The sequence below is a fragment of the Bolinopsis microptera genome, chromosome 2, assembly GCF_026151205.1.
Source record: "Bolinopsis microptera isolate Bmic1 chromosome 2, MBARI_Bmic_1.0, whole genome shotgun sequence".
NCBI lineage: Eukaryota > Metazoa > Ctenophora > Tentaculata > Lobata > Bolinopsidae > Bolinopsis > Bolinopsis microptera.
In genome coordinates this window covers 4,492,086-4,519,750 of record NC_087073.1, presented here as the reverse complement: position 1 = coordinate 4,519,750, position 27,665 = coordinate 4,492,086, and the positions used below count along the sequence as shown (strand labels likewise).

The following is a 27,665-nucleotide window of genomic DNA, read 5'->3' as shown; positions in this document are numbered from 1 at the left end:
GGCTAGGTGAACAGCGATTTCATTGGTCGAAAACAACTGTTGGCGACCGGCTAGTTGACTACAAATGGCTTGTATCACGTTGCGACCCCCACGGTCGTTTCACTATGTGAAACGTCCTGACGATACGAGGGGAGCCGCGCACTTCGTGCGCGGTGGGTCATACAACGTATGACAACAAATGGCAATGTTTGATCGAAAACCTGCATATTACCTGGTTTCAGCTCCCCTGTGAGTAGTGCGCCCTGCGCTTTCTTCTCGGAAATGGCCCGAGGCCGAAGCAAGTGCTACGAAGTAGCGCGCACCGGGCTAGTCCATTAACAATGGACAAAGATTATGAGGACGTTTCGAAAAAGAAAGCAAAGAACCAAGTCAGTGCATGGCGTATTGTAAGACTAAATCATAAATGGAAATTATTTCGTCTACCTCCGCGTCCGGTCAAAATTTAAATTCGATTTCAATAATATATTTGGTCACTTTACACAGAATTTTCGGCAATATCAATTTTTATAAGGGATTGTTTACATATTACGTTAAACCAACATTGAACATATTAGGAGGCGGATGATTGTAATTTCTTCACAAAATTTCGGCCAACATCTGGTTCATGTAATATTGGTTATACATGATGTGTGTAAACATTAAACAATCCCTAATAGAGTAAAAAAGAGAAGTGAAAGAAGCGTATCGTGTTCCAATTGTACAAATATAATCAACATTGTAAGATGTTTCAATGCCTCTTCATAAATTAACTATTGCGTACAGTTTAAATAACCGAGATCCAAGAACGACCGCACCTTGAATGCGATTATTAAGTTTTGCAATATGCAGGTAAACTTGTTGCGCAGGTTGCAGCCTAACATAATTTTGCTAAAGCATAAAGGAAGTAGATGGAATAAAAGCTTACAGAAGTTGATATGATGACTCATTGGTGTGTTTTGGAGGGTCAAAACAGCAATCAAGATAAATTTGTTAAAACGTAAAACCCCGCAGAGAGTACACACACATAATATTTATCAATGTTTTCACAAAAAGGGTATTTTGATTGTCACGTTACGTTTGAAAATTGCATTATTAAATAGTCACATACAGTTAATAATCACCATAGTATTAACAAAAGCTAAAAATAGTGGCTTTTAATCAAAAAAGCTCCGTAAATAGAAAATTCCCTATGTGTAATAAACTGTAATCCCGGTTACTAAAAGGTCAAAATTTCGAAGCGATCAAGAAAACTAAAAGCAGTATTTGACAGAGGAAACAAATACAGACAAAATTCTCCACCACGAGCTGGAACCAACAAACTTTCAGGGGGCAAGGAATAATCATTTTCCGATGGTAGCCCAAGTACCAAATGTTGTACGTACAGTCTGATTTTTTAACAAATCGATCGAGCAACGACTGAAGGTAAAGTAACACTTCCCAAAACAGAAAGACCTTCGAGTAGACGCCTCGCGTAGATAGTTTGCAATCCATGCAACCTACTTCACATCTCTACAAAATATATACAAGATACCATATCCTTGTGTCTGTCTATACAGCTAAGGGGACTTCTGTTACTCGCTGCTGCATCTCGTTCAAGGTGTCGTTTAGTCTCTTCCACTCTTCGTTGTGTGGCACGGCCAATTTCTGAAAATTATTATGGAATTAAAATTACCATAAATAGCAGTATGAATAATACCTACAACCTCATAATTAGCACTCTGACCGTCGGAAATCAACCAAACAAATTGTGGTGGACAGTATTCTAGAAAATTCGCTCTTTAATTCTTAAACACTTCTCACCTCCTTTAACTCATACATGTAGACTTTTCCATCACAGTCGCCTATGTGAAGCTCCTTCCCGTTGGAGGACCACTGCATACGATTTAGCGCAGTGCGAGTGTTTGTTTGCAGGGAAACCACTGGCACCTGGAAACAGAGCGTTTATTAGACATTTGTTTATTAGATATTCCTGGGGTTTTCTATTTACAATGCTTTGTGACAATTGATGTGAACTTAGTTGAACTATACTAACTTAATTAAACTATACTACCTACATCTACATTAAATATGTATAGAAATGTGAACCTCAGTGTCAGTATTGATGTTCCAAATGTCCACTTTGCCCATGGCGTCCACCGAGGCAAAGACAGCAGGATGGATCGGGGACCATTTTACGTCGAACACGTAATCGTTGGCGTTCTCGAACGAGTATAATGGTTTACTCAGCTGAAAAACAGTAATATCTTTGAACATTTTTGTTATTGTATCGCGAAGTCCCAGATATACCAGATGTTTTATTTCCCCCGAACTCCGCAGTAAATCGGGGTTTTACTGTACAAGAAAGAGTAGAAATGTTGTCATAATTCTTTTCCAAAATTCTGAGACGAAAGAATTCTATAAACCTTCAGATCAAATGACTACAAAGCCCCGTTGAGCTACCATTGCTTTGCAACTTCCGTCGAGAAACTAACCTTGTTGTTCCAGAGCTTTACAGTCCAATCAGTGGAAGATGATATGAAAAGGTGAGAGAAATCTCCCTGACCTACAGCCTTGTTATAGTCCAGGCCGGTAACGGGCCCGTGATGGCCCTCAAAAGCCTCGTTTATCCCAGCTTTGTTCCCGTGCCGGGAGGAAGAGTACAGGGTCCCTTCCTCACTTCCAACTAGGAAACTGTTAACCTGAGAATATTTAAGTAATTACACGATCATCGGTGGTAAGGGTATCAACAAGGGAATGAGCGTACTTGATTTTGTGACTGATAGCTGCAGTGAATTTGACCGTTACAGGATACAGGATAATAACCACTGATATTGTTCCTGGTATCATTTAATTATAAAACAATTCTCACCTCGCCCAGAGCAAATGACATGGTGGTAACGGCCACCGTCTTAGTTTTCTGCTGCAACTCTAGCGTATCTTGGGGTTGGGACAACATATCCAAACTCCAGGAACAGAGTTTACCATCAGTTGCTATTGATATCAAATTGTGTGCGTTTTGTGTGCCCACCACTTGTAAACAGTAGACTGGATGCTGTGAAGTTGGGAGATGTTAGCACTAACATGTTTTTAAGTATACCAGACAGTGCGATATTAAGCATACTATAAGTTTAACACATTGTGCCTTAATCAGCATGTATACATTCCAGAAACTTGACACTTTGAGTACAAGCGACCAACATCACCCGGACACTGTTACCGCATAATATTGTAATATTATGACATTATGCGTGTAAACTATGATTTACCGTGTGAGCGGATGCAGATAAGGGTGAGCGTTGGATAGGCGTCCGTTTTCCGGCCCTCATGTCCCATGCCACAATCTGGCCACTGTAAGTTCCACCGAGAATGAGATGAGGTTGGAATCGGGCGAAACACGCTGCCATCACGGGAGACTGAAATATTGAATGGTGTTATACAGTTATAAGGGACACTGTCTCATATTTAATACATGTTTCATCCAATTTAATGACGGATTTGGGTGGATGTACGTGACCTCAAGGTAAAATAACACCCGTTCAAGTGTAATAATTTCGCAACATTCATTATGTTTTCAACGAATTATAAACGACCGTTCCAGTATGATATTAAAGGATGGGTCACAACTCACATCTACTTTTCAACGGATTTGGGGCTTCACTTCATGACTTCTTAAGTGACCTCAGATGTCGCGCGTACGTGAAATCAGATCCAGAAATGGTAAAATTAAATGCGAACGTTTGTGCGCGTCGCACTTTCGTTCTTAGTTTGTCTTCGCGCGTAACCATTATGCCCAAAATTAGCTACAAATTCCATCGGCAAGGCCGCAGCAGCACAAGCAATGGGCCAGGCCAATGTTTGTGTACGTCAAATGTGTCATAATATGTACTTGCAAAATCAAATTAAAGGGAATGTAACTTCTCTTCAAAAAATTATTGCGGTTCAGAAATTGTAATTTGAATATTCAGCCGGACCTTATTCAAGAAAAGTGACGGATATTCGCCATTTCTCTAATACAAAACTTCAATAGGTATGCGTAATGCATGTTAAGAAGACAAGTAGCGTGTTGATATGCTAAATATTTACACAATGTATTATGTATGAAAACTTGACACTGGGTTTTGTGAAGATTGTTCAAACACCGTGTTTATCAAGAGATTCATTACTGAGAAATGTCTATGTTTTGATTATTTCGTTTCAGATTTAAGGGGAGATACACCAAAACCGTTTTTGCTCCGAACATCGATTTTATTTTATATTATTTTTAAACAGACAAAAAGAATAAAATTGTACACCTTCAAAAATTTTTAAAAATATTCCCTCATCTGATGTTGAGATGTATTACTGATACCAACTGCTTCAAGCGAATGTTAAAGAACCATTTATATAATCAGTTTTGATGTTTTTTCGTTCCATGTGTCTTCATTTTGCAAGACACCATGGCTTTTATCTCTTACCGCACTCCATTTTATGTCTAAGTTCTCTACCTTTCTTTGTCGCTGTACTAACCTTTATTACACCTACATGTATTTTATGGTCTCTGCTTCTTTTTAGTTTAGTGTGGTTTAAAATAAAAGATGTTTTAATTTTGTCTTGGTCTTATATTAATATTACGTTAGACTCTTGTTCATTTTTACACATTTGCTCACATCACTCACAGTCAGCCGCTCTGACATGGTTAACCACCTTCCTTGTGTTGTTGGTTAATCATATGAGCGGGATATAAATACCTCATTTCATTTCATTTCATTTCATCGAGAAAAAAAATATTTTTCTTTTTCGAAAATTTTTAAAATTTGGAGAAGTCTGTCACTGTAATACCGATAGTTCGGCCATTTAAAAAGTTTTTTGGCTGATTTTTTTACTGAACATTACTTACACTCCGTACTAGAAGCCATTGAAAGGATTATATAATTAAACAATAAATGACCAAGTTACAGACCGAACAAGGTGAAAAAAGAAAAATTGGGATTTTTGCCTACCACCAAAGTTGTACATTTCACCACCCGCCCAGGTCATCAGATATCGCTTCAAAAATTCTTGTCAGTGTAGTTGATGATCATGGCAAGCTTTTTGGAACCGGATTTCTCTCAATTTTGAGTTTTAAGCTATGCAATGTGGCCTCAAACGACTTAGTAAAATTCATCGTAAAAAAGGGCAAAAAAAGGCAGATTTAAGGCTTAAAATGCCTATAACTCAAAAAGTATCAGTTTTTTTGAAATAATTTTTACAGGATCGTAATCAGCTTGGTAAGACGAATCTTTTAGTACCAAATAGGTGATTTTAGAAGACAAATTGTCTTAAATAATTTTCTAGCTCGAACACAAATTTTGTATAAATTTTGTACAAATTGTACACATTTTTTTACAATTTTTGTGGCTTTGAATATTATAAATGTCGTACTAAACCACTAACCACAATCCTAATATACCTGGCAATGGAAGATGTATTCAGGAGAGGTTTTAGAGAACTTTTTGTTCCACACCAGGACCACGCCCTCCGGCTCATTTGGGGCCTCTTCGTTGTTGTTGTAACTAACTAGAATTAGTTCAGGGTACTTAGAGTTGAAGTCGAAAGAAGTGACGCTACGGTTGCGCGTCCAACGCTCGTCCTCGAATACTCGGTTTTGTCGGAGCAGTTCATCCGCATTATCTCCACTAAGAAGAAAGAGGAGGTTAAGCGGAACTTTCTAGCTATACATGTGATATAGAACCATCAAGTACTTGCAATGTCAATGTTCAAGCAGTGAGAAAATACAGGCCTTGGTAACGTTCAGTTTTGAAATAAATCCTATTTCGGGTTTAAAAGCGTTTCTATCTATTTGTGCGTGGAATAGCAGCTATTATCAACAGCTGCACTTCTTTAAGGTTCGAAATCGAATCGTCCATCTTTAGCCATAATAATTCGAGAACAGATCGGTTGATTCACTTACGAACCCGCTTTAAATGTAAGAAAGGATCCTAATTGGCTACCTCACAAACCAATACTGAATGAACTATAGTATGTGCTATAGATATGAATACTTTGAGTGCTCCACATAACAACTCATGACTTAACGACTTATGACTTAAGGGGGCAGGGGGGGTCTTTATGAAATTTCTCTCGAAATTGATTTTATAGTTGTTTTTGATAGAGGGGAGTGATATCTACTAGTTGTTTTTGGTCCCATGGAAAAATTTTGTTCCTAGCCGAAATTATCGCCGGTCAAAGGTCAGCGCTCATGTGTAATTGTATTGCGCGAGCGATTTTAAATCGTGCGCCCTGAAAATTGCGTCTAAAAATCTATCTTCTCCTACATTTTTTGAGCAATCACCTTGAAACTTTCAGGATATGTTCTAAGGACCATTTAAAAACTTCTGGTCTATCAGAATTTTAAGATAGGCCTTAGAAAAGTTTTTATTCGATTTTGAAAATCTTGGACCTCGTTTTTTGACGATTTTTCCAGGTCCAAGATTTTCAAAATCGAATAAAAACTTTTCTAAGGCCTATCTTAAAATTCTGATAGACCAGAAGTTTCTAAATGGTCCTTAGAACATATCCTGAAAGTTTCAAGGTGATTGCTCAAACAATGTAGGAGAAGATAGATTTTTAGACGCAATTTTCAGGGCGCGCGATTTAAAATCGCTCGCGCAATACAATTACACATGAGCGCTGACCTTTGACCGGCGATAATTTCGGCTAGGAACAAAATTTTTCCATGGGACCAAAAACAACTAGTAGATATCACTCCCCTCTATCAGAAACAACTATAAAATCAATTTCGAGAGAAATTTCATAAAGACCCCCCCTGCCCCCTTAATGGTTAAATGATTATCTTAGTTTAGAGTATATACCCTAATGACGGCACGGTAATACACGCGTGAGTTTGTAACCAAGTACAAGAAGTCCGTTTTGCACACATCAGTGCACAATACTGCCCACGTGCACAATAGTGCCCACGTGTGTTGGCACCATCTTCTATACCACACCACGTGACACACCACGTGACACAACAGTTACATGATTGCAAAACCCTTTCACCATATTTATATAGTGCATCATGGTGCGATGTTACACTACCCCAACATGCCCTATAATAGCATCTAATAATAGCATATTATTATAATTCATACAGGAGAATCAATAGCGGGGCTAGTAAAGTAATCTTATTGGTTGCATACACGGTCAGAGTATGTGCGGAGAATTGGCAGATGACATTAGTTGTCGAGGGAGAGTAGTGGGTAAAAATGTCGTTAACATGGTTGTTGCCATGGTGACGGAGTGTGTATAAGATTAGAGGGTGTATGTGTGGAAGTGTATAGTGGTGTACTGTGACACATGTGTATACACTGTCAGATAAAGTGTCACCCTGTAAAGCACTGTACTAATGTACTACTGTACTGTGTTCTTATCATTTGTATCTATAGTACTTCAGCTTTGCAGAAGAATTACTGTGAATTAGTACAGTTCAAAGAATATGGCGGGAGGGTGGTTTGAGCTAAGGGAGATTTCTGATTTAATTTAGTTGTAGAAAATTAGATAGAATAAATCCCAACCAGGGTTGCAACAAACTCGTCTATTTGAATCAGTTAGATTACATGTTCTGAAGATACATCGTGGCCTATAGTGCAGGTTATTATGCGTAACCTCTTTAAGAAGCTTATCAACAGGCTCTTTTAAACAGGATCATAACAATATCTTAATGAGTTCAAGATAGTAGAACTGAAGAAGATAGTTTCAGGAGTCACCTGTCTAAAAGGCCCTCTCCACTGTACAGGAATCCCACATCTATCTCCTCACAGAGCGCCTTCTCAACGATACGAGCTGCGCTGTCAAAGAAAGATCTGAAGTCCTGTGACGTCATAATTTGCTGTTTCTGCTCGTCGGACAGTTCTTGTAACACTACTTCTGAAACAGGGTGAGGTGAGGGCCAGGGATGGTATTTTAACAATCACTCAGGTATGACATATAACGACTACACTAACTTCTTCTGTACTTCTGTAACATTTGGAATGTTAAGGTAAGAACAATGTGATGCCCCAAATCATGTCTTAAATCATGCACCACAGTTTAAATGTACAGCTGTACACTGCAAACTGTACATTGTGCTACGTATTATAAATATTATTTAGAAACAACAAAGAACACAAAGTGAACTGTGAACAAACCTTCCTCTTCCTTATCTTTGTTTTCATCAGTAACTGCGTCGTTTATCTTCTCCAACTCATCTTCTTTCTTCTTACGCTCTTCTTCCTCTGTCCGCAACTGCTCCTCTTTCTCTGTATGAAGCGGGGTTAATATTAACATATGTTTTTCAGGATGCTCCATTACTTATGTAAGTTATTCTTTTTTTAACTAATAAATCATATCAATACAATACATAGATTGTATACATAGATAGTAGATACAGTACATATATTGTATCATATCTTCATAAGACACGTCAGATAGTACCTACTTATTACAATTCGTACACACTACACACAGTGTCATGTTATGAAGATAATTGTGAGTGGTATTGTAAAGACAGTTGACACGGGAAGTTTCAATATTAGCTTACATAATATGTGATTTATGCCTTTTAAAATTCACAAATACTAATATGCAGAACTTATTTCGGCAAGAGTGATTTTTCCATCAACTACTTTTATGTCGAGGGGAAGATGAGAGAGAGATTTTATATGTACAGTGTACACTGAACTTTGTTTGTGTTTTCCCACACAATATAAATTTACGATTTCTATCGCAACTTCATGTTCTAATTAACTATTCGGACTGTTCTTATCAAATTTAAATTCAATATTATTCCGTCTATCACATCTTGAGTGGACGATATGAGTAGAGCAGACCTGAAGATAAGAAGATAACAACACATATTACACCTCTAGTATACACACTCGTTACTAGTATACACTTCTTACTACTTGGTAAACGTGGTAAAGATGATACCCCTGTGCACGGTGTACACTATATAATACACTGGCAAGATAGCAACCATTTCATACATTTGGGTATGTGTATAGTATAGTGGTCAGGAGATGACATAAGACTGACTCTGCAGGGTGAGAGCGTGATGATTTTAGCAACACGTGTAGTAGGTATATTATAGTAGTGTGTGTATTATAGTATTATAGTAGTGACTAGTGTAACCCGTGCCTATGGCCGGGACTTCACTATCGCAGTTGAATTGCAAAAGTATAAACAGTGCAAAAGTTGAAATTGAGCAAAAGTATAAACTCGCTCAGTTGAAACCGACCGCATTAGAGTAAATTTAATTCTGAGCGCCCATCAATTGTGTAAAAAACAGTAATTAGGGGAGCTGTAAATGGGGAGAGAGAGAGTGAGAGAGAGTGTGAGAGAGGGACAAAAAGTGAGTCACTTTAATATCACATTTGTAGTACAAAACCATCAATTAAACCAGTTTTACCACCGGCCGATTTTTTAAAAATTTGCACATTGGCTTCGTCAGAGTTTTGTCGAAACTATACCGGAAAAACCAGTCCCATAACTCTTACTGTTTTCTTGATTAAACCGTTTGGAAATTTCCCACACACACACACAGACAGACAGACACACATTTTGGGATTATTAGTATTGATTACAAATCATAATACTGAAATACAATCCCAGTGCTGTAATGGTCCCTGTTTTAATAGGACTTGTAACCCAAACAATATACCGTCATTACATAAGCTACTGTGTCTAACTTGTTACAGGACATTTGGTGTTACAGGCTGTTTCATATTACTGTTACAACGTGCATAATCAATGTAACAGCTGCTGTATTCATTACAATTGAGCACAAATTGGGTTCGCATTGTTTCAGCGCTCAGCCCTATCTCAGAAGTCAGAATAGTTAATTAGATTTAAGTTTGAAAGGTTTCCGCAGTTTAGTAAGAACTATACTCCACTGAGTCCACAAGTCTTGTATCCAATAAAGATATAATTGATAGATAATAAAGGGGATGATAATTATAATTAGAAGGACCGGATGGTGCAGGATACGTTTGGGTGTTACTGTGTTAATAACAAAACACATTCCATACATTCCACATGTTGGACCAAAAGTAACCAAGATTAATTAGTAATTAGGTGGGACCAGGTGTATTGTACAATGTACACGCGCTGTGCACAGCGTATCCTAAAATACCGACATGTTTGTGTATATACGTGTATTATGTATAAATCGTTATTACTTATTTGAATTTTATCGTAATGTCTTAATTTCAAAATTACTGATCTACACAGTAAAATATATGAGTATTGCGTAAGCGTGGGACACAGAGACCAAATGTTTCAAAATTAAAGTGGTCCCCTGTACTGTTTTTAATTAAGAATATGAGTCCGAATCGTGTTACACAATCTATCAAACACATTACACAATATGTTACCCTAATATTGAGGCAATAAATCACGAACCTTTAATTATTTGCTGTAAATGTGATTCATCAGTTTGGGTGCACTTCGGATACTCTATATGTTCAGCAGGTTGGATATCAACATTCTTTACTTTAGTTTGAGATAACTTTGGTAATCGGTATCTGAAAATACTAGTTATCACCGTTTAGTTCTAAAGAAGTGCTACAAAACTCAAAACTCGTGCTTCAAGTTCAAATCTTCACAAAAACAATGATCAAAGAGCTGCAGTTCACACTGAGGGAGATAATACGGTAATTAATGTGCTATCACGATGAAATAGCAGAAGATCAGAACAAGCAGCTAGATCAAAACACTTAACATCCTTAAAATAAACTTAAATCAGTAAAATAGCTGGGATACAAGGATATACTCATTGATCATAACGCAGTTTGGATGTAAAAATAGAAGTTTAATAGTTTCAAGTCTTTTAACATAAAAACAAGACCTCTTGACCCACAACTGTTACCTGACGTTATTATTATTAGCAGCATTTGCTGTAGCATTTGGCTGCGGTGATAACGCAGTTTCTTTGTTATCATTGGCTACTGGGCTGTTGGAGTTGTTGGCAACCCTTGGATCTGTAATGGTAAATACCATCATCAAGGGAATTTTATTTTACTCATTAAATCCTAGAATTTCAGGCTGAAAGATTTATACCTACCAATTTATGTAACAATTGTTACATTCACCTCAAATATCATGAGTTTAGAATTCAATTTTCAGTGAAAATGCCTAAGATTGCCACTTCACAACCTTTAAGGGGCATAAAGATATCAGTTAGCTCTGTTTACCATAACCACTATAACTAGGATAAAGAACATGGTATATGAATTGAGACTTTTACTTAATCGTAAATCACAGTAATGTTGGTTACATGTATACATGTCAGTGTAAAATATCGAATATTCATTTGTATCAATAACCATTAAAGCTACAAAAAATAAGGTTTTAAAAAAACCTGGGATGTCAGATATCAAAGAGTCGACATTGATGTGTTGTGTTGCTGCAACTTCCTTCACTGGGGTCTGAGATTAAAAATGTCAATGATAGATTAAACACAAATGTCTATGTTATTTTCTTACAGTTGATATTTTGATCTAAGCAAATTGTTTAGACAATTTTAATCATGCAACTCTGGTTATAATTATCTAGAGCTTGGTGGTGCTCCGCTCTGCCTTGATTAAAATAATACTTAAGGGGTTCACAGTGTGAACCCCTGTAAACGATTTTTAAGTGAGCTCTGATAAATCACGTGTCTAGCAAAAACTGACCAAACATGGCTACAGTTAAAGGGAAGTCTTTGATCTGCAGCTTTTGCAAGAAATGTGATTTATCAGAGCTCACATGAAAAGAGGTCTTACAGTATCTAGCTTTTAATATTTACTCCGAGAACTACAGTAAGTAATCACAATTAAAGGACCAGTTAACTGAAAAAAAAGTTATCCTCATATTTTGACAGATTGTGACAAATAGCAAACTGAGCAACGAGTCGAAATTCCTAAATCTCTAACTGCTCTCTAACGCGTGTAATTAGCGTTTGTATTATTTTGGCGATGACGTCATAAAGTCCCTTGCGCGCACAGAGCAGCTCGTGAGACTGTATTTTACAGGTAAAAATGGACATAATACAATGTTTCTCCCCCAAATAACTCGAAAAGTAAGTGTTTTAGGGTACATGTTGCTTCATAAGTTGTACATAAACATGGCCATTCTGCACAATTTGCATCCATTCAAAAATCTGTAGGGCCTTCATAGCCCAATTTACGAGATACCCATATTTTTGCATGATTTCTGGAACCGGAAATCAGTTTTTCGCCAATAACTGAAAAAGTAAGCACTTTAAGGCATCTGTTTCTTCGTAAGTCATATATTAATATGCTAAATGCGGTTCTTTTGCACCCTGTTTAAAGACTCTATCACGATCCTATCGAAAATGGGCTCAGCACCACGCCCAAAATGGTTTTTGGCGAATTTCTCGAAAAGTAAGGATTTTAGGCCATGTGTTGCTCAATAACTCCTATATAAACTTGCATATGCGGCTTCGTTTAAGCCTATTTTGAAGTCTCCACGACCTTCAGAAGCAAAGGGTCGGTTACGTTATTGGGTCAATATCGGCGTGGTCAATATGTCTCCAACCGAAAATCGTTTATTCATACTTTTGGGAAGGTCTTTGCAAAATTTCGGGAGTATACGAAAATTTGCAGGTTCAATTCCATAAATGTCCATAAATGACTGGACTACACAAGTTTAGAGTTAACTTTAGAGAAACTCATAAATCATTATTATCTAAAATTAAGCTGTCAGTGTCCATGATCAACCTATGGCCACAATGTTTTACGTGAAAATTGAAATGTAAAAATCAGGAGTAATATAAAAAGTGTATTTTTAGATTAAAGTGCTATCTCATAGTTTAAGAATTGTATAGATTAACGTTTGTCGTTTAGCCATCTAAGAATCGATCGTGCCGTAATATATATGGCCAAAGAATAATAGGGTCTTGGAAATTCTATAGTTGTTCAGTGGGTCGATTGACTGAACACGTTTGCACTTGGTATTTAATTTTATGATCATACAAGTAGGACGATAACTAGGTAAGTCAAATTCAAAACACTCCGCACATTGTACAGTCCAATCAGTATTTAGTAGACCGGGTATTTTTCGGTTCCCACGGCACCGTTCTGATAGGAGCTACTTCTACTAATGGTCCCATGGGAACGACCGTAAAATAGCCAGACTTCTTGTCTCCTGTACTGTCTGGCACGTGTGGATTAAAGTATAGTAAGAAATTTCGCTATGCTAAAAATATAATTGCTCTCGGAACTATGTCTTTTAGGACAGCGAACCATTCGACTGCTCGCATTCTTCCAAACAACTGTAATATTATATTACAGAGTTACACTCTTATCAGCTATATTTAATATATAGCACATTATTTTGTGTATTAGTTTCATGTACTGGGGAAAAATAATCGGTACAGTCTCCCTTCGTTTGTAATGAAGCAATGAAAACAATCCAAAATTATCACATATGACATAACTTGTAATAGCAGAGACTTTCTAACCGTACATTCACCCGCCACTGTTCAAGAACTTATGTCACTGTTTAAAATCCTGACGTGAGCACTGTACATCCAATCAGCTATTCATATAGTTAGGGTGATAGCCAAAACTATAAGGATTTTGTAGAACTAGGGAAATAGTCATAACTCTAAAATTTGAGTGAGTTACACGTGTTTTATTGACGATGATAAACATTTGTGCATTGTATTACGCTATGCAAGCGCGCACTGAGGGACTTTATGACGTCACGCGGCCACAGCTTATTATTGCAATAACACGCGTTACACGTACGCTAGAGAGTTGGTTCTTTCGGCGATACGATTCTTTACCAGTTTGTCACAGCTGATTTAAATCTTAGCCAAATTGGAGACTACAAATTTTTCAGTTAACTGGTCCTTTAAAACAAATTTGGCTGACCGGAGTAGGCTTTTGGCGATTGATTCGAGCTTTCTTTAACTCTTCAAGCCTCTTCTTTTTAGCTTCTAGCTTGGACTTCACGTCATTATCAGCCATACTAAAATTATTATTATTATCAAACTTTACACAAATCCAAAGTAGTTACTAAGAACATCCTAAAGACCTGATAAGTCTACTTAAAAGACTTGTAGAACTGAAAACTTACTATAAATACAAAAAATGGAACTTAAAACTGAACTTATCAAAATCAAAAATTATGCAAAAAATTGAACTTAAAACTGAAATTATCGAAATAAACAAATTTAAAATAAATTTCTCCACAATTGGCGGTTCGAGGCTAAATACCTTAAGTCTGTCAAGTCGTCACTATTATTCAAATTAATCTTTCTTTTATTCAAATCGTCTAAAATAGTTTTAAAAATATTACATTGATGTCTACCAATCCTTCCCCTCATATTTGACATACTATCAACAGCAAAATTTAGAGCTAGTTGTGGTGGTGAGTTGCAGTCGCTACGAAGAATGTGCCCAAACATTTTCCAGCGGGATTTATGAACTCTCTCTGAAAGTGGAGTTACATTGCAACGAGCATACAAGTCCTTGTTGCTGATGATGCGGGGATAGGTCATGTTGATGATACGTCTTAGATGTTTGCGTTGACACACATCAACTTTATTGATAATGTTCTGTGGAGCTGCCCAGCTGTTATAGTTGTACAATAAAACAGGGGTAACAAATGCTTCATACAGCTTGATTTTTACAGGAAGAGAAATGCGGGATTTCTCTGCCCATACCTTGCTGTATTTCTCAAAGGCAACGTAAGCAAGGATGCATCGGCGAGAGATATCAGCCTTACTGCAGAGCTTGGATCCAAGAGAAATAGTGTTGCGCCAGGGCTCTCTGTTCTTCACGGGTTCACCCTTGGCGTCTACCTCGTCCTTATCTGCAATGTAGAAGTGGACATGTTCTGTTTTGTCCTCGTTCACAAACAGGTTCCATTCTTCAAGGATCTCCTTACATATGGGCAGCATTTCTTTAAGAGTTTCCTCATCCTCGTCTGCAAAATCGCCATCGTCGGCGTATTCCCATTCAATAGGCATGAGGGTCTCGGGGTTGAACGGTGGGTTAGGCCGAATGGTAATCACTACTGCACGGAAGTGGTACAAAGCTCCAGCAAAGTACAGTGTGAAGAATGCACCAGATGCAGCATCACCTTGAAACGAACCCTCGGATGTTTCAAACTCTAAAGAAATGGTGTTGTTGATTTTTATCCTCAATTTGGTGTTGGAGAGCAAGTATCTCGCCAAACGAATGTCATCCTCACAACAACCAGCATCAGCCAAAAGTTCCAGGATAACTGATCTCTTGATGGTATCGAAGGCCGAGCTCATGTCGATTCCCTTCTTGTGGAACTCCCATCTCTTCTCTTTCACAACAGAAATCAGAATTCGTTGAGTCCAGACAATATTGGCACAACTATGACCAGCCTTGTAGGCATTTTGCCATGGTCCTGTGTACTCTGCAATTTGTCTTTGAATTCTGTGTAGAGTAATCAAGGAGAGCAGTTTCCTAGTTCCATTCAGAAGGCAAAGAGGTCTGAGGCTCTTTAGAGGTCCTTTTGGTTTCCCTGGCTTCTGAAGAGGGGTTAGAAACCCTTCCGTAAAAGAGGGTACATGCTCATGTACTTCGAATGATCGATTAATGAGACATGCATATTGCTGGAAGAATACAGGTGGTGCGTACTTCGGCAGCTCGTTAGGAATCTCATCAGGACCTACTGCTTTCCCATACTAATCAAAAATAACTAAAAGTTAAATACAAATCATTTTGTTAGCTCTGATCTAATACAATGATCTAATACAATGAAATGGCAAACAACCGCTTTATTTGATCTTGTTAAAAAGTATTTTTATTTTTTAGCATTAGGAGAAAACTTTTTTATAGTGATTAATTTTTCTATTTTTCTATCTATCATGCTCTTTGTAGCCTATATTATTTAGATTTTCATCATCACCATATAATCTTGGCACTTAAATACCAAGAAATTTTGAAAAACTTAACTACTTGTTAGTTAAGTTTTCACTGATATCACTGATTAAGTGCTGGATCACGTATCTGCAAGATCTTAAAACTCGGTTAAATTGTGAACACCAACTTGAAATTTTGGGAAAGCACTTCAATTATCAAGCCAAATGTGTCTAGAGACTTTGAAGTTCCTAGCTGAAAGAGTTTTCACTTTATGGTGACAATAGTGATATATCAGATTGCTGTACAGATTTGTCAAAGAATCTGGTTTTGACATTATATTGCCGATATTACACTTTTACATTCGTTGCTAAATTTTAGCTCTCTTATCAGTAGTTTTGTGTGCTCGTTGAATTATCTCTCTCTGGCTTTGTAGATTTGTATACATTGTTTGTAAATTTTCTGTACAACGTGTATGATGCCTTTTCCGCTACAGAATGAACATATTGAGATGGTAGATGATGCTATGGTTGAGAATGGCCAGTTCCTTACGAAATATGTGAATCAGATACACATGGCGACTGACAGTATTTTCAAGGAGCAATTGGTTAGTAATATATATATAACATAAATCAACAATATAACAATTAGAAGTAAAATCGGAGTTGAACACAACGATGATGTGCGATTTGACAAACTGAACCAGAGAAGTGTGCCTAGAGAAAGGTTATCAGAATGGTTGGAGACAATGTGCTGTATGCTGAACAATTATTGTGGTCCATTGTTACAATCTGCCACAGAAACAGCTGACAACAACCGAATGTTCAGGAAAGAAAAAATAGCAGATGCGACTAAAATCATAGAACTACAAGAGAAGTTACTCTCTAAGCAAGAAGAAGATATGGCAAAAATCAGTGATTTGTAGGAGAAGTTAGCTTTGAAGAAGGATGACGAGATTGGAACTATGAAAAGTGCAGCTCAGAAAGAGATGAAGACCTTTTCGTCTCTGTTGAAAAACATGTGCAAAAACGCCCTTGCACCGAAGAAGATCCAAGCTGCAGTGAAAAAGGTTGCCCTAGAAGATGATCGAAGTAAAAGTTTGATTATCTTTGGGCTTCCAGAGACTGAGGAGAACCTAGATGCTAAGGTATCTGATATTTTGTTGGACCATCTCAACGGAAAACCGAAAATTTTGAGATGTAAACGAGTTGGAAAGGACACAAGTGAACGAGTCAGGCCAGTGAAATTCATTTTGTCAAGCTCAGATCAAGCTCGTACCATCTTGAGCAAGACTAAGCTACTAAGACATGTAGAGGGGTTTAGTTCAGAATAGCCTACAAGAAAGTTGTCGACCAACTGATCAATAAAAGGACAGCAGAGCCTGACAAAGTTCATGTTATCAGGAACTTTAGAGTCATTAGCTCGGAGAAGGAGCCTTCAGAGTGATATATTTTCTATAAGTACAATATTATATGTTTTAATTCATTGATTAATTAATTTGTTGCTAGGGCCCAATGTTATTGCGGGTGTGGTATTTCTTACTGCACACTACTGTGTTTTGGTTACCCCTCTTTCAATACATAATTTGGGTTTCATACTGGGATAGTGGCAATTAGGGTTATATCGGTTTTCTCCTTTTATAACTGGGTTTATTTAGCTCAGGAAGCATTCAATTCTGTATAATTATGTATTGTTTTAGAAGATTTAGATAAAAAAGTAATAGTAAGTGTGTGCCGCTGCAATTAGATTATATTAGTATTACTGCAATTTAAAATTGTTTGAGGAAGTGGCTCAAGGTGATCCAATCTCTCATCGTCTTATCACAAACAACACACTACTTTACATCTGAAATGGTAAACAAGTCAGAGAATGTCAGCTACAACTAGGATACGTTTGGAATTTGGTCAGATTATTGACCTAATTATTGGTAAAGTTATTAATATTGGTAATTAACATTGGAAAAAATATTTTGGACGTAAACTAAATCATCATACATTTTTTTAATAGATAAATTGTTTCAAACAGTATACACATAATGTCACAATGACCCTTATATATAAGGTAACCCTTCAAAAACTCAATATTTTGAAAATCACCCTTGGCCTTGCGGCTCCAAGTTCAAATCTAAACTGTCTATATTGACAAAGTTCTTTCTCGCCCCTCTCATCATAAATTAGCTCCACGACCACATTTTCCAAGCCCCAAAAAATTATAACTGATATATACTTAGTATTTATTTTTGGTGACTGTATCACCCAGTTTTAACATTTGATAATTGTACAGTTTATTGACGACACATTGACTGAATGTTATTTTATATTCTAATTAATATAGGAAAACAAATTTTAGGAAAACAAATTTAAATTTTGGTATTTATTAATAACAATCAAAACATATCATATCATAAAAATAAAGCCGCGCGTTGGTTGACTGCCTCAGTAAGGTGAATAATTTAAGCTTGAAGGTGCCCTGCGCATTTACAGAACCTTATGCGGCGATCACATATTCATGAGGACCTGTGAGCGCCAAATTTAATTTAAAGTTTCTAGAAATCATACATCACTACGAGTTACTCATGCTTTTGGATTATAAGAGTGCGGATTGTCAGGTATTTCATTCATTCATACTTAATCGGTTTAAAGCTGTATATTTAGAACTCACTATTGTTTAAACTACGAAAGCAGAACGTAGATAATGGACAATATACCGACGACAATACCAAGGACCCGAGTGCCGCATTGACTTTTCCGGATCCGTTTTTACCGAAGGCTTATCCACCAGTTACTCATGCTGCATGTATAGTCTGATAATATTTTGTCTTATCTCTAGCAAGCATTCTGTAAATTGAAGTGTCGTATTTATTATAGAAGAGCCAGCCAACCTCCGCATTATAATCTTTTGTGTGCCAAGTTCGTTTATAAAATCTAATCATATAATAAGATTGATCCAATAATCTAAGATGAACGGTATATCATAGCTCATCGTTATTAAAATCCGAATGGATGAATTAATCAAGTAATGTTCCCTTTCAACACAACTAAACAACAAACAAATGCTTGCTCACCAGTGGTGACGCAATCGTAGGGGCATGCAGTTGGTTCAGATAACTCTCACCCCTGACGATGGCGTCGAGAAATTATTAAATTATGCATTTGCGCCATACTGGACACATTTTATATTTAATATTTTGTGGTTTGTAGAAATTAGTGTTATCTACAGTATAGCTTAACTGGCGAGCAAGCATCGTCCCACTCGGCCGGGACGAAAATACCGAGTCCAATCACAGAAAGTTAACCAAAAGATAAAAATAAGAGCTCGGATATCAACAAAAATCACACACTCCAGACGACGGGGGAAGAGAGGAAAGGAAGTAAGCTGCTGGGCTCAACAAATTTTGATAATTGTAAACAAATTTGTTCTTGTGCCCTATAATAATTTGGTATTGAGGTATGACCCTGTACTGTGCGTGATAGTGAAAATGAAAATGAAAGTGAATGTGAATCTATAATGCGAACGAAATGAGTTACGGCCAAACGATTCTTCAATTTCAAAATAATAAAGTCAAAGGACTCTGTTTTAAAATACAAGTTTAATTCTGTCCATTCTAATTCTTCGTACCTGGACTGTATCTTGAGTAGCTCACTTTTTAGTGTTACTTTAACTAAGTTCGTTGACTTAGTAAAGCTTATCAAACTGTCAATTTTTCGACAGTCGTTCCATATTTTTGTTGATTGATAAATGAAAGAGGATGATGGGTTCGGGGTGATGAACTGGTCTGAACGTCTTTGTGATGGTGATCTGTGGAGTAAAGATAGGAGTGAGATTGGAGATTCTAATCTGACAATTTTGAACAGTTCTAATAGACATGTGTATTTGTAGAGGTTGTGGACGGTAAGAAGGCCGTTCTTGTTAAACAACGGCTTTGTATGCTCTTTTTCAAAGAATTCCCTTCCTAGGATTTGTTCATCTATACAACGTGTTCTGGCACATGTTCTAAATTTATCTAGATATGCTTCAAGGTCACCAAATAGTATTCTGATACTTTTTTTTTTTTATTTGAAAATTCAATTAATCATTATATATATAAATCAGGCGTTACATTTCAGCCATGCAAAATTACAATGACATATTTTGATTACTAAATGATAAATGGTACTGCAATATAAGTTGCTTAATGTTTGGCCGGATGACAACTAACGAGAAAAATAAACTTGATTAAATATAATAATTAATTCGGCTGAACCAACACATAGCAAGAGCCACATTAACGTTGGGGCCGTCTACCAAATTTGAATGACAAACATTAACAAGAAATCAAACATATCATAAATAATTATAAGGATTTTGTTCATTACAATTCCGTCACAACTGATAAAGAAATAAGAAAAAGGAAAGGACAAGCAGATAGGAAATTGGACGGACAGAATTGTAACCAACAAAAACAAATTTCTGAGACTCATAAGACTGATGAGCTAATCTGGCCAGACAGTATCGGCAGCCCAGAGGTACTTGATCAGTTTGGCCTTAAAAGTAGAAATCCGCTCTGACTGCCGGATACATACTGGTAGACTATTCCAATTCAGCATAGATCTATGAAAAAAGCTATTTCGGAAGGCATCCGAGCAGGGCACAGTGGTACTCATGTAAGTTGAAGTATCCGACATATCAATTATTTGAGCATTGTGCCTAGTGTATCGGGTGCCCTCTGGACGGCATAGGACTATATATGTAGGGAGCGAAACTGGAATTATGCTATTCACTATTTTATAGAAGGTCATAAGATCGTTATAAATAAACTTCTGTTTAACAGGGAGAATATTTAGTTTCTTTTGCTCTGTAGCAAGTTTATCGTCATTATAACTGGAGTAAGGTTCACCATTGATCCATTTAATAGCCCTCTTTTGGATAGCAACAAACTGTTGAAGATGAGTTGCAGATTGAGGGGACCATATGACAGAACAATGTTCAAATATAGACCTAATTAACGCTAAATAGAACGATCTTTTCTGCCTTTTATCAGTAGTGAAATGACATGTTCTCTTAAGTAGTCCAAGTCTAGATGTAGCTTTGGAAACAAGCGCTTTACATTGTGCACCCCAATTAAACCTGGAGTTTATTGCGACTCCTAAATCTGACTGAGAGGGCACAAAGTCAATATCACTTCCAGAAAGTTTATAAAAGAAGGTATTGAATGGCAAGTTATCCAGCACGTTTCTTTGCAGGGACACAGAGAGGGCTTTGCACTTTTGTGGGTGGAACTTCATTCGATTTCTCACTGACCAATCATATAATCTATTGATGTCATTTTGGATTATGTGATGGTCAGGGTAACCAAGAATCTCCCTCCAAATTTTAGTGTCATCTGCATAAAGGGCGATATTGGTGCCTTCAGAGACACAGGAGAACATGTCATTTATAAATATTACAAACAATAAAGGGCCGAGTATAGAACCTTGAGGGACACCAGACCGAACTGGTAGAGAAGAAGACGTTTGGCCTCCTATCACTACTTGTTGTTGTCGCCCCTCAAGATAGGACTTAATAAATTTAAGCATTAGTCCATCGACATTAAAAATATTCTTTAATTTACTTAAAATGAGGTCATGCGAAACGCTATCAAAGGCTTTCGCAAAATCAAAATATATTATATCAGTCCTGGACCTGTTATTCAATGCAAGTGCAAGATTGTCTGTGAAAGGTATCATTTGGGTTGTGCATGAGCGTTCATTAACAAAACCGTGTTGTCGGTCATCCAACAGATCAGAACACGCAGCGTATAATGCAGTCTTTAGTCGGATCCCAACCGTTCTAAAAGGCTATCTCGTTAGCTTTTCGTGTTAAAAGCGATTTCTCAACGGTTATCACCTCTCTAGATGATTCTTAAAACATTTAGACTTCATGGCAAGGTTGAAATACATGCAATGAGGGCGTTTTCGGCCACACCCTTTTTCAGGGTTTAGCGGTCACTCGAATTATTGTATTTCAGCCCAGGAAGGTCTTAAAGACTATTCCGATACACCAAAATGTGCCTAATAGCCACATTTATATACAACTTATGAAGCAACATATACCTTAAAATGCTTTGTTTCGGAAATATGGCCGAAAAAACGGTTTTTGGCTTGACGCAGTTCATAATTTCCGTGATTTTTGGCATTTCCGCCTAGGAAGGTCGTAGAGACTATTCTGATACACCAAAATGTGCCTAATAGCCACATTTATATACAACTGATGAAGCAACATATACCCTAAAAGGCTTATTTTCGGAAATGTGGCTGAAAAACGGATTTTTGTCGAGCAAACAATGACAATATTCACAAATGATCTCATTCTTCGTCCCATAAATTTTTTAAATTTTGTGCGAAATGCACGAAACTTTTGTTTATGAGACCTCAGAGTTGCTTCCCCTTATGCCTTATTCTCCATTTCTCCTTATTTCGTAGAGACATCACATTCGGAGTCAAACCATGGGGGCTGGAACTGAGACTTAATGGTCTTTTTAGGGATCCATCGGTCACAGGCTGCCAGAGAACTCTCTGATCCGGACTCCAGCAAGAATAAGGATCTATTACAACACAAATATACCTATCCCAATCGAGCTAAATTAACTCAGAATTCAGGGCCCCTAAAATTACCTTTACGATAATTAAAGATCTTCTTTTTAGCTGCTTAATATACTTGGTCTTAATAACAATGTCAAATGTTGGGGGGGGGGGATACCAAAATGTCGGACCATACACATTTCGTTTTTTGATCTAAAACATTAACATTCTTAATAAGGTTTTGAATTTAGTGAACACAAGATACGAAGGTGTTTGCCTGACTTGGGTGATAGGGGAGCTAATAAGTTGTGTATGTCCCGAGTCAGCAGTGAGAAAATTATACAAAGCTAGAATGTAGCTGGCAAAGATGACTGATCCATCTGGCCAGGAAATCGAAGCCAAATTAAAGTCACCTACCAGAATGTGCCTTTGCAATTTTCGGCAGAATGCTAAAGGAACAAAAGTTTTCTTGTAAGATTCAAAATTATCTAAGCCAAGCGTTCCACCTCTATAAAATCTGTTGAGATCCAAAAGTTAAATGATTTTGAATTAATAAATAATCTAAACCACAAAGTTGGAATATTGTAAAAGGCACTCTTCAGTAAACATAAAAATAGAGCATGTAAATAATACAGATTATGTGCTTGCTATCTTCTTAACCATGATTTTGAATTTATAAATAGTTTAATAAGTAAATTCAGGAATGCTGATTAAACCCCTCATCCTTCACTAATTTGGAATAAATTGTATGATGCTGGCATTAAATTCAATGAAAGATATCCATTCGGTTGAGCAATCAATTCCCTTAGCTCCCCCTTCTTTGATTGTTTCAAAGAAGTAAGTCCAAACTACAATATGTATTGTTTAGTTACATACTATTGCTTGTTATTTAAGCGCATTTCAATCTCAAGTAGATTCAAATAATTATCTGTCTGCAAAATTCTGAATTTATGTTGCTGACAAATCGTGACAATCGACCATTAGAAAGAAGGTGACATGTTTATGGACCCAGAACAGCCTAACGACAGACTAAGACTCTGTGTTACAATGCCGAATCCACTTCAAGAATCATTCTTGATGAAAGAAGCTTGTGTGTTAAGAAGCTTGTGTGTTAAAAGACTTCGATCCGCTCACAGCCATGCAGATTAAAACGAATTTAGATCGACATTAATTTTGATTAACAATTGAAAACTCAAATGGTTTTGATTTTTTACTAAATTACCATAATTATTATAATAAATTAAATACAGGCTGACAATGTTTTCATTTCACAAATGTATCTGAAAAATGTAATTTAACTGAATCTTAAGTCTGTTTCAAAAATCTTTGTTAAATGATGTTTATCGATGCTTGTATAGTTGTAACCTTTGATGAGAGAGTGTACATGACACAAAACCAACACTAAAACAATACTACATTCCAGCTTGAACAAATGAGTGGAGTTGAACGACGCCCTGTTGTATCCCGAAACTACATCAATCAACTTTCAACTATGCAGGTTATTAATGAAAATGAATGTAATACTTACTAGCTTGTCGGAAACCTAAGTCCGATCTAACACTGTGTTGGGGGGGGGGGGGGCGGGGGAGGGGTGGGTAAAAGAACTTAATTGCCCTGTCCCGCAGCAGAGTTCTCAGTGTCTCCTTTGGGGAGTTTGTCATTTCCTTCATAACATAGACTATAGCTTTGTCTTGGTCGGCTGCTGTGCCCTACATGCATAGTTTCATAAAGACTACATCACTGGCAAGAGCTCAGATGTCTGATGCAGGGTCACGCCATTTTTAGTCTCCTGCTTCGTAACTTGTTTGACAGCCCTTGTAAGACTAACCATACCTAAGTTTATATGCTGGACCTTGTCCTTCCATGATATACCCGACCATAAACTTAGCATCTGTGTGTATGTCCCGTCCAAGACAAATGAAATAAATTATGTTTATACGCTTATATCAACAATCAAAATTAAAAACTTATGACGTATATCAACTCATTAATTATGTATCACTCACTATCATCTTGCCTCACTACAAATATTACCATTCTGAATAATAATTTTTTTTTTTGTGTCTTCCTTTGGCTCAGGCATGGCTCCAGCTCAAAATCTTTGGGTAGGTGCAGCTTGCGCACGGTGGGGGGGGGGGGGGTGGAAGGCCTCCCTGGCAAATTTTGGAAGTTTTACTCTCCTAAACAATTTTTAAATATCTCCAAACAGTCCCAATTGATTACAGAAGTCAATTGAACCCCCTTAGTTTAATACAAAATTTGACAATTTTTGTGGCGAAACATTTTTCAAATCGTTTTTTCACCCTTTGGTGGGTGCCACCCACCCGAACCTACACGGTGGAGCCCATGCCTGCGTTAGCCTATCTTTTTATTTCCAAACCAACCGGCTTATGGATAACTTCGATCTCTCAAGTATCGATCTGGAGCGATGAAAACAGTCTTTATGATCTTCACCAGGCTCAGCTTTTTTTTGGCATTTACTAAATATCTGATTACGGTAAGTTAGAATTATCTAGCGAAACTTTGACTGGTCTATCTTGTTGGCTGATTTTCTCCCAACCCAGATAGCTTCAAAACGTGTTTTGCTTCAATCTGCTAAAAATCACCGGTAACTTTTATTGGCACAGTTCCTCTTCCTCAGTCTCCCTTCAAACCAAAGATGAGCTCATTCCTACTGCGATCCCTTCCGATACACCCATTCGTACAACCTTTTTTTTAATTCTTCTTCCTGCAACACATGTGCAAGTTTTTAAGTCACACGAGCTTGACTGGTAAAAATAAAATGACTTCATCTCAGCTTGGACGTGTCTGAACAGCGGTCTTGAAACGGGGGAGTGCATGGATTCCAACCCCTGGGCTTTTTTTTTTTCGATTAGTTTGTCCAGAAGTTCACCTGCGCTTGATAACAGACTTGCGATCGGATATGATCGCTCTTCAACTCCACCATATCTTCCTGTTATCCAGAAACGTACTAAAATGATTATCGGTAGTCGGGATACGCAAGGAATACAAATTATCAATGTGTTATTTTACTGAAACTGAACTTCATTACACTGGCTTTTTTGAACGTTCAACTGAAAACTCAGATTTACTGTCACAGTTTCTACTTCCGCGAGTTTCAGTGATCCAACGATTTAGATCCTACTCCTTCCAGTAATGTAGCTAGGTAGAATAAACTGACTAATCCTTTGAAAGAGTAGCCATGTTCCTCATCCCGATTACTTGTACTTGTAAAAAGGTAAAACCCAGTACCAGCAAAAAAAAATACATGCAAAATGGACCAACAAGACTCTTTAATTATAGGTGGTTCTTTGCTAAAGTTCCGTTCATTTGGCTGAATTTGTCGAATCCATTTCTCTTGAGAACTCAAAGTTTTAGTATACCTCCAAGTCAAATTTATTTTACGGATTGAAACAGTTAATTGAATTAACCCGTAAAACTCTTAGAAGGCACAGCTACAGTGACTTTGGTCATTAGTCCAGTGAAACTTTCAAAATATAAAACACCGATAACGGGTCTACTCAAATGATCCAGGGTGTTGGTCATTAGTCCGGAAAAACTTTCAAAATATACGGACCTTCAAATGATATAGGGTACATAGTTCCGTGTTGATTAGTTTCAATTGAGCATTAACGAGGCCACGCATCGGCGATCTAGAAGCCGTGTTTCGATGCGTCCTAACGGTAACAACACTGCCCGACTATATCTGAATTTTAGTTGCGATAGCAACAAGTTACAATTCGACGTAGCTCTCAAATAAGCTACAAGTTCAATTCAAATCGGAAATATAAAAAGACTCTCAATATATGAACCTTATCTCCGAAGGTATCTATTTAATGAATTAATGGAAGTATTATTATATTTGAAGGCTTATTATACGACTCTATCAATTGTGTTCAAGTAACCATAAATTGAGACTGATTAAAAGCTCTAAAATCTAAAATATAAAATATAAATAAACCACAACGGCAGAAGCCAAAATGATTGTTGAACTTAATTAAAATTTCAAGGAAATATATTTGTTCCGAATATAGAAATGGTTTAGGGACGACAAATTGCGTAAATAAAACGTACCTCCATCAGAGCTAGAGGACTCTGGGTCAGCAGCCGGTCTTAAACCACCGTTTTTTCCTTTTCTTTTTGTTTTAGGTTTACTTTGACCTACTTTACTAAGTATTTTCGCGTTTGGTTTATACAGCTTGACGAAATCTGAAAAGTAATGTCAGCAATCATCCGATCTATTTAATAAAAAAATGATTTTATGAACTGATTAATAATCTCACTTTCGTCGACAACCTAAGATTAAGAAATGACACCGGACTCAAGAACACCTTATGGCGCGCCATGGCGGACAGAAAGCTTTGGAGACAGATCATATTCATAGAGACTCGGAGTCGGACTGTGAAGCTGCCATAAGTCAAGTAAGTCAAGTTAATAGGTTCAATTTGTTGGCGTACGATTCCAAATAAGAAGCGATCTGGTGATCCGAAGCCTAGCAGTGATAAATGAGAGTTCGCAGCAGTTATGGTGCTTAAAATATTACAATCGCACCATCAGTAACGGACGTCGCCAATGTGTGCAATGCTATGTGCACTAAGTAACGTAACCTTCAATATGTCAACTACTATCTGTTCAGTTTAATAACGTCTCTCGACAATTTACAGGCATCGCTATGTACCACGCGTGTCGGCCTATCTTAACATCAGATGACTGAATCAGAGGGTATCAATCATGCTTCCAAATCAAATGCATCCTTTGGTATTGGTATGGTATTGGACATTGGTAATGGTATTGGTTCCATCTGCATTCTGCAGTCTGTAGTTGCAAATCAGCAAGCTCTGCAACTCAACACGAGTATTTTATTTGATGACGAGATATTACTATTAGTAATAGTAGTACAACTAATGAAACATGAATGTTTTCAATTCCATCGTTTTACTTGGTGACTGCTAAATGGTGTCCATGGATGATGGAATTAGGGCATCAATAATATTAATAATAAAGTCATTGAATCAATTTTTATATCACTCCTCAGTATTATGGTAGCATATATTCGTGCGCTAAAGGGACGAGTGGGTAGACACAGGACTAATTTGTATGATATTATTGTGAAAAAGGACCTATTTAAGAGACAAATTTATTTGAAAAACGAAGATGATTTTACCAACTTAGTGAACTTAGCAAGAGATAGAGTAGGATGGAGGAGTTTATTTACTTTGAGACATATTGAACGAATGAGTCTTCTAAAGCGTAAATAGGCCAGCACTTTGCTGAGCCTCTTTAGGTGCTCTTTTGTTTATAGATGTTATTATATATATTCATGGCTGAATGC

At 37.1% G+C, this 27,665-nt stretch overlaps 2 protein-coding genes across 3 annotated transcripts; both read right to left on the bottom strand.

Annotated features, from left to right (window-relative positions):
• Positions 1–651: 651 nt before the first annotated feature.
• LOC134826230 (dynein, cytoplasmic 1, intermediate chain 2a-like) lies at positions 652–13,931 on the bottom strand. Of its 2 annotated transcripts, none has more exons than XM_063838532.1 (13): positions 13,830–13,931; positions 11,312–11,378; positions 10,820–10,931; positions 10,354–10,475; positions 8,103–8,213; positions 7,683–7,842; positions 5,387–5,612; positions 3,225–3,371; positions 2,828–3,010; positions 2,451–2,657; positions 2,065–2,205; positions 1,780–1,905; positions 652–1,623 (listed from the first exon to the last, which is right to left on the bottom strand). In XM_063838532.1, exons 1-13 carry the CDS (start codon positions 13,923–13,925, stop codon positions 1,528–1,530), a joined length of 1,794 nt encoding a protein of 597 aa, XP_063694602.1. In that variant the 5' UTR covers positions 13,926–13,931; the 3' UTR covers positions 652–1,527. The 2 variants fall into 2 exon arrangements, with proteins under 2 accessions (XP_063694602.1, XP_063694601.1); XM_063838531.1 differs by having other exon boundaries at positions 687–1,623; positions 10,354–10,484.
• Positions 13,932–14,378: 447 nt separating this feature from the next.
• Positions 14,379–15,220, bottom strand: LOC134826713 (uncharacterized). The gene is made up of 2 exons (XM_063839203.1): positions 14,624–15,220; positions 14,379–14,435 (listed from the first exon to the last, which is right to left on the bottom strand). The coding sequence occupies exons 1-2, from the start codon at positions 15,218–15,220 to the stop codon at positions 14,379–14,381; spliced, it is 654 nt and encodes a 217-aa protein (XP_063695273.1).
• Between the last annotated feature and the right edge of the window lie 12,445 nt (positions 15,221–27,665).